General features: G+C 33.1%; 1 protein-coding gene across 1 annotated transcript; it reads left to right on the forward strand.

Moving 5' to 3' along the window:
- Positions 1 to 3,866: 3,866 nt before the first annotated feature.
- On the forward strand, positions 3,867 to 7,179 carry LOC111985597 (ER lumen protein-retaining receptor; the record flags this gene model as incomplete). Its single annotated transcript, XM_065764405.1, is given in 4 exon segments — positions 3,867 to 3,982; positions 6,489 to 6,562; positions 6,653 to 6,716; positions 6,878 to 7,179. Coding segments are annotated over 4 exon segments (291 nt in total), but the record flags the coding sequence as incomplete, so codon positions are not given.
- Positions 7,180 to 7,803: the final 624 nt, after the last annotated feature.

The raw sequence follows: 7,803 nt of genomic DNA on the forward strand, positions 1-7,803 counted from the left end.
GTTTTTTTTTTTTTTTTTTTTTTGTTGGAGTTTATAATTATTTCCTCTTTATTTATATCCAAACACTGCCACCAGGTTAGGTACCATTTTTATGATGATAAGGTTAGAACTAGAGCCTACTTATACTTAATTATATGATATGGGGGTGACTATATTTTTTAAAACCAGATGAACTTTAATGCCTTACTTGTGCTTATTTAGGTACATTACTTGTCCTGCCAAGTGCCTTATTCTGTTTAAACTTTAATGTTCTACCACTCTGACCACAGAGTTGTGTAAGAAACTGTTGAAGGAAAAAGGAAGCTATCTTTCATCCCAATGAATAGTGTTACATAAGAGATCTTTCTACCCCAATAAGGGACATATTGGAGCTATTTTATACAAAAATTTTGTAAAAAGTTACCAACTTCTCTAAAGATTAAAAAAGGGAGAGAAATTTCTTTGGGGTATTGAAAAAAATTTGTGCCTCACAGTGTGGAGTGAAATTTTTTATTCGGTTAAAATGCTATCAGCCTAGATTTGTCCCTCTTTTTGAGTTCCATATGTTCCTTTGCAGTCATCTCACTTTCCGTATATTCAAGAAAAAACATTATAAGATCTGTGGGTCAGTCTAACTTTTTAAAAAATATTGACTCAATCTACATAATTGCACTCGCGCTCTCATCAAATTTTCATGGCAGGGCCTTGAAACCACAATTGTTATTTGTTGCATTCTGTCTAGAAAATTTAACCATGTCTGTGTCTTCTTTTTCTTTTAAACCATGTAGGAGTGCTAGAACGAAACTAATTTGATGATTCCCATATCTGGAGAAACACTTTGGCTAACTGCATAATACTATTTTCCTGATGGATGTCTTTCCCAATCTCAAATCATTTCTGTGAATGTGGTCTGGTAAGGCAGTTTTTTCAACACATTTTAAACATACTAATCCTCTGATATTCAAATGTGGCCTCTATAATTGAAAAGCAAATATTTAGTTGCTAGTTGCTGAAAGAACTATAACACTAAAATGTCATATTTCAAATAACAAAGAAAGGTCAGACCCAAGTTGTGGGTTAAAGCACCATGTTTGACCTTAGTTCAAACGTCGACAAGTCTTGACAATTATTTGTAGCATATGCTATCAAATCAACAAATCACAGGCTTGAGTCCAAGAATCAGCCTCTCCAAGAAATTGGAGGTAAGGTTGTCTACCACGATCTCTCTTACACTCTACACGAAAGTGGGAGCTTTGTGCACTGGGCACATCCTTTTTTTTTAAATATGTTATCAAATAATAGTTGATATATGATCTTCTTTAGGTAAGTTTCTTCATTAAAAAATAAATAAATCTGAGAAAAAATAAACCAAAAAAATAAAGACAAAATTTTCCTTACCTCAACTACAGTAAAATCAAGGTGGACAAAAAGAGCCAGCACAAAGCATGGGAGTATAAGAAAGTAATGTCTAAAGGTATCTTCATCCTTGCTGTATGTTTGCTTCACTACTTTGTGGTACCTCATATACCAAACAATACCAATAGAAGTTCCAACAAAGACTAGCTTCATCGCAATTTGATAGAGAGAGTTATACATTGTGAACAAGTCTAGGTACCGAGTGAGAAACACCATGACATACAGTTCTTGAGTCTTAAGCGAAATTCCTGGGGCAAGTAAAAAGTAATGTAAGACTTAAGAGAGGCAAAAGAATATTCACATAAATGAAAGTCCAAAAATTTTGTAAATCTATATATTTTCTAAAAAGGGAAAAATTATATTTGTGCCTCTTGCTCACATTAAGATCCCACCAAGTCACAGAATCCCTTAACCAGGTTCCCTGGATTGAAGCATATATGCAAGAATGTAAATTGCAAGTTGTTCATCTATTTCAAGTCCTGATTTCTGAAGGATAAATCCCATAGAATTACAATTATGCAACCTTATCTTCCTCTCATTTATATACCATCTCAGTCCTGTTCCAAAAAGGTCAACTAGAACCAGACAATATTAAGCTGGTATAAAATCCAAAAACTCCTGAGCAGTACTGACAAGTTCTATCTATAAGTTATTTGTAATTTTGGGATTTTAGTCAACAATAAAGAATCTTAATACCTGATGCTTTTTTTTTTACTAATAAAAGAATAGAATTTCATCAAAACTCAATGATAGCATCAAGAACAAAATAAAAGAACATCATGAGCAACAAGAAGTAAGGATATTGTATGCTTAGTAATTTCAAGAAAAAGGGTCCTTCCAAGAAAGGCTTTCAATATACATGTATATGATGACATACATGCATAAATATTTCATTGCTAACAAACTATTGAGCATTAATTAATGGAAGAACTTTTGGAATCTCTTGTCAAAACAATTGTATTTATAAATATGAAATGTTCATGAAGTCCACCACTATTCCCCTCAGCAGTAGTAATGAAGAATAATAGAATAGAAGAACAGGAAGAACAATTTGAAAACAATTATTTAGTTATTCAGTGGAAAATGAATTTTATAGTTCCAAAAAAGTTAGATCTGTGAAACTAGTTACAAACTACCAAGAGCTAATTAAAACAACAAAAGGCTTCAGGAAAATTGTTACTTAGAGTTAGATCAAAGCTCCAAAAGCGAAGGCATTCAAAATTAAAGTTCTTCAACAAAATTATTAAAAAAAAAATTTCAGAAATAACGATCCTTTTGAGAAGTGAGTTTTTGTATCAATGTTACATAAGTAAGACTTTTTAAATGAGCAACCTACCTACCATGAATCAAAAGTTCTAATAAAAATTAGAAATTTAGAACTATATGTGCACCAAATAACAAAAATGTTGAGGGGTAAAAGAAGACCTTTTTTGGTTGGTGAATATATTTATTTTGAATAAAAAATAAGTGAACAGCTCCCCACAAAAACTATACAATGAAAAATATGGATCAACTCTGCCCCTCACAAATGCAATCATAAACAACTCAAACATAGCAGAGTACAACAGAACTAAAAGTTAACAAGTATTTTTTTACGCCCAAAAAAGATTTTCATTGTCCCCTAGATACAACAGCGATCACCTTGTTATTGCGAACATTACCAAAGAGAACTCAATCAAATCCAATCCTACATACTTGATTCTGACCATATTTTCAATTGGAGAAAGTTACTATCATCATATCCACCTAAATGAATTTCTTTCATTGTCCTCAGGAGAAGAACAAGAGTGGCATAAAGAGGAAATAATTATAAACTCCAAAAAAAAAAAAAAAAAAAAAAAAAACGAATATAAATATTCAGTTCACAAAATATCATCAAGTGAAGCAGGTTCCATGAGTTACCATAAAGAATGTTACAATTTCAAGGGAAGGGGCTAACGGCTGTGATGTTTGCTCTTGTAAGAGGCTTAAACCATCTCATGCAACAACATCAAGGGAGGAAAGATACTTTACAATCATATGGGTTTGGTTTATTATTCTTAGTATTATTAGTAATCTCATCTTCTACCTTTATCTTACAAGAGAAAGAAGTGACGTTGAGCTAGAGCTCATTGGCTCATATAGGTTTTGTTTTAAGAAAAAGTTTCTTCAACCTAATTATTATTGAAAAATGTACTAGTCAGGTGCTGCAGCAACAAGCAGTTATATAGCTTATGAATGTGTTTTGTCTTTTCTTTCTTGCTTCAGAAATGTTTGATTGACCTACAAATTGTTCTTTTTTATTTTGGATAAGTAAATGATATTAAAACTATATAACAATCACACATCTTTCATGTTGTTACTAATCATTTATGGTATTTCTACTTTGTTTAATCTATTCTGGTTCTTAATTAAATGAATCTATTAGATTTTATATTACCTTCTTTGTAAATTGAATATAATTTCTGATGGAAACTTGACTTAATTTGGAGGTTCTGTGGTCATTTTCGCTGTACCTTGAAGCTGTAGCAATCTTACCGCAATTGGTATTACTACAAAGGTCAAGGAACATTGACACCTTAACGGGGGACTACGTATTTCTTCTTGGGTATGCCACCTTTATTATTTCGTAGAAGCTGGGCTACATTCTTTCTGTCCTATTGACCTTGCTGCTTTGATTGAATTTAGTTTAATCAAATATCATATTGTTCTGCTTTGGATTAATTATTGTCATTCTACATACACTGACTTTTTCTTTTTTGTGGATTCTTTATGTTTTATATCGTTAGACAATATCACTCCAACTTTAGTGTGTGTCTACCCAAATGCTTGTGCATAAACACACAGATAACCTTATTATTTTCATGATGTAAGTAATAGGTAGTTTTGTTAGGTTTAATTACCTGGTTAGTAGGCTATGAAGTTCCTGGAAAAAATATATTTTTGTTATATTATCTGTTTATACTGCAATAGTAACCCTTGAAAATACTATTATGATATATTTTAGGGTTTGTAATTTCAGCATTTACATCTCTCAATCAGGATTGTGAGATAATGACGTGAACAAATCAGCTCCAGTTAAAAGAAATATGTTTGTGATGTTGTCGTATTGGAATAATGTTTCTCTTTGATATTTCTATCAGAATTATAATTTGAAAGGGACAAGTTGAAAGGTAGAGTTCCTGGCGGAAAATGGGATGAAGAGATTGTTGGGCATGGGGATCATTCTGAAAAGGAAAATGATAGAAAAATGAGGATTTTGAGGTTTGGTTTGTCACGCAATGGTGAATAAAGTAAATTTTCTGGTGAGATTTAATAATTGACAGTAGTTTGGGATTTTTTTTATGGCACTTGGAGGGAGCTTTAGAAATTTGATAATTTCAGTGTACTAGTAAAATTGAGAAAGTATATTTAATTTAAGATCTCTCTCTCTCTCTCTCTCTCTCTCTTGTTTGGTGCACTAGGCTGGGGTTTAACCCAATATCTTTCCCAGTCCTACTCTTCTACCTGAGAAGCCAAGTCCTAATCACCTGATGAAAAGGTTTCTGATGAATTACAAAATAGTTATCCCCTTTAGGACTCAAGGGATTTTAGGCAAAGTGCGAAAGATATTTTTGATTGGACCACCTCTAAATTTTCATGGTGGTGACTAGATGGACCCATGTTGATTTTGCACAAGTTTATGAAAATCAAATGAATGTTATGGCACAATCATTCTGGGGGAAGTTGCAGTACTCTTTGTGGTTATGTCAATATTTCAGGGTGTTGTAAGATTATTCCTCAAATCATTATTTTAATGATGTTTATAGTGTCTTCAATTTCATGAATAATTAGTGTAGTATATTTGTATTTCTGCTATTGTGGTGGCTGGAGAACTCAGTTGAGTCATTTGGGTTGACATAGTTATGTTCTTTGTCAATAGTGGAGTCAAAGGGGAAGCAGCAGTGTTGGTGTTATTATATAGAGAGATATATGCTGGTTGTGTTGGTTTTATTGGGAAACTAGTGGTGGAGGTGATGGTGGACAGTCTCTAGAAGTATTACCGGTCTTCATGTTAGTATGGTCCTCATAGTGCTGCTCTTTTGGTTGTTTGATGATGGTGAAGAAGATTTCTGGTGGTATTATTTTGGGGATTGAAACTGGTATCATGAATGGTTAGAAAATGACACTTGAAATTTATTTTGGGAGAAAAATGATTGTGCTTTTAGCTATATGTCCCTGGCAATTATCTCAAGCATCTAAATAGCTGTTAGTATGTAGATTACCTTTATCTGCTATAACCTTATAACACATACAAGAAACATCTTTAATTTTAGTCTTCTTTGCTAACAGCTATGGAAAATAAGGACTTTCTCTACTAGTGCTGCTATTCCAATGCTTTTTAGTCTATGGAAGATTGATTCACTAGTTTCTTACATACACAACATGTTCTGATGGAGTCAAAGTTGCATGCACCCCCAAGCATGCTATTTGTGGTCATAACCATAATTCATTACTTTTTTTATTCGGGTGAAAGAGCCTTATAGAACTCTATTTTCTTAACTTCCATAGTGTGGCAAAATAAATATTCCACTTAGCTACATGGCTGTTGTTGGATGAATACGACTTTGAATGATATGTTATGAACTTCAAAATTTTTTTAAATTTTTTTTAGGAAATAGAGAAAGCTATTATATTCATTTTGAGAATCTCAATGTGGTAAAGATTACATTGTCCTCATATGCCTTGATGTCACTTCCATGATATTGATCAACCATTTCTATAGAAAGTAAATTAATTTGTTGCATCTGACTTGGCATTTCCAAAGTATTTGGTAGCATAGTACAGATGTACCGAATTAATAAATTAATTTTGCTTGGTTTCTGAACACTATTGCACAGTGATTTCAATAATTGAATTGGTCCAAACTTAATATGTTGTATGCGAATATTTAGTTTTTTGAAAGATGGAGGGACCGCTAAATAAATGAAGCTACATGACTTTTGGCCGAACTTTTATGTCACATATTAACTGAATTATCTTGGATTTGAAAGTAGTAAATATGGCTTGCTTTATGTTTGATTGCCAAGCATATGGTTTTGTTTGGTGATATTTTCTGTCCCATAATCTTGCAGTGTTTACCGAGTTTTATATCTCCTCAATTGGGTTTACCGCTTCTTTATGGAGATTCACCAAATACGCTGGATACGTAAGTTTGGCTTTGCTTGCATTTTAATTATAGTCCAGCTCATTTATAGTAATATATTCTTAATGAGCTCTTGTCAAATGCTAAACACAGCTTGGGTTTCGGGCTTGATTCAGACAGCTCTTTATGCTGACTTTTTCTACTACTATATCAAGAGGTACTTTCCATTCCGATGCTGTTAAATAAGTTTGTGACACTCACTACTTTTTCTTTTCCTCCCTGCTGGGAAATAAGTCGGCAACAGTTACATAGAAATAAACTTGGAAAAACTGGCTTCTGTAGGTTGCTTTCTTACTAACTTATATGATTTGTGTTCAGCTGGAAGAACCGTGAGAAGCTTAAGCTTCCTGCTTGAAGTTGATCTTTCTTGGCCTATTGAGAGAATTTTACTGACAGAAGAATAAAGTTACCTCAGGGTGTTAACTTTCAGGCTTTCATTTATTTCTTTTTTTTGCTTTTTGATGAATATTTTCTTGTTTTTGGACAGCTTTTATACTTGCTACAAAAATGTTCTTTGAAGTTTGAACTAGAGAAAAATGACAAGAATCACCATAGTTGAATTCCTGTCCTGGTTACACCAATGATAATAATAATAATAATAACAAAACTGTACTAGTTAACGGATGGTGTAATTTGCAAACTGCTGCTAGTAGCACTGCTGGCTTGGTAGAATTCTGCTTTTGCAGCCTGTAAGCATATCTTGTCCCATCATCTCTGCAAGGTGAAATTATTTAGTACATTGGTATGTTACGCCTTCCTCTCATCTAAAGTCTCACCTTTAGATTCCGCACATGAGCCACACCCCTCATTTGTGAGCGAGGCAATGAGGCATATTACACTATTACACTGACTGTACAGAATAATCTTTCCTTGAAAGGTGCCTTCTTAACATGAGATTTTGAAAGGAAAAATCTTGTATGGGCACTGACTAGATTCATCTTTTGAAAATCCCAATTGTGAAGGTCCCAAAACTGTCAAATTATATGCACAGTTCATTCTTGCGCTGTGCCGTGTTGCAGTTTGCAGGTCATATAGATAATGGGCCTATGCCTTTAAAGTTTTAAAGGGCTGTGATTCTATGGACTATTTGGATGGATTCCAATCCTTAGTACTTTTTTTTTTTTAATAAATAGTTGAAAGTGGGGAAATTTAAATTTTGAATATCTCCATTAAAAACATCTGAATGTGTCAATTAGTTGAACTATTTGGCTATTAGCATTTGACCCTTATTGGAATCATCCGAT

Source organism: Quercus suber, unplaced genomic scaffold (genome assembly GCF_002906115.3).
Source record: "Quercus suber isolate HL8 unplaced genomic scaffold, Cork oak 2.0 scaffold_556, whole genome shotgun sequence".
In the NCBI taxonomy this organism is placed as follows: domain Eukaryota; kingdom Viridiplantae; phylum Streptophyta; class Magnoliopsida; order Fagales; family Fagaceae; genus Quercus; species Quercus suber.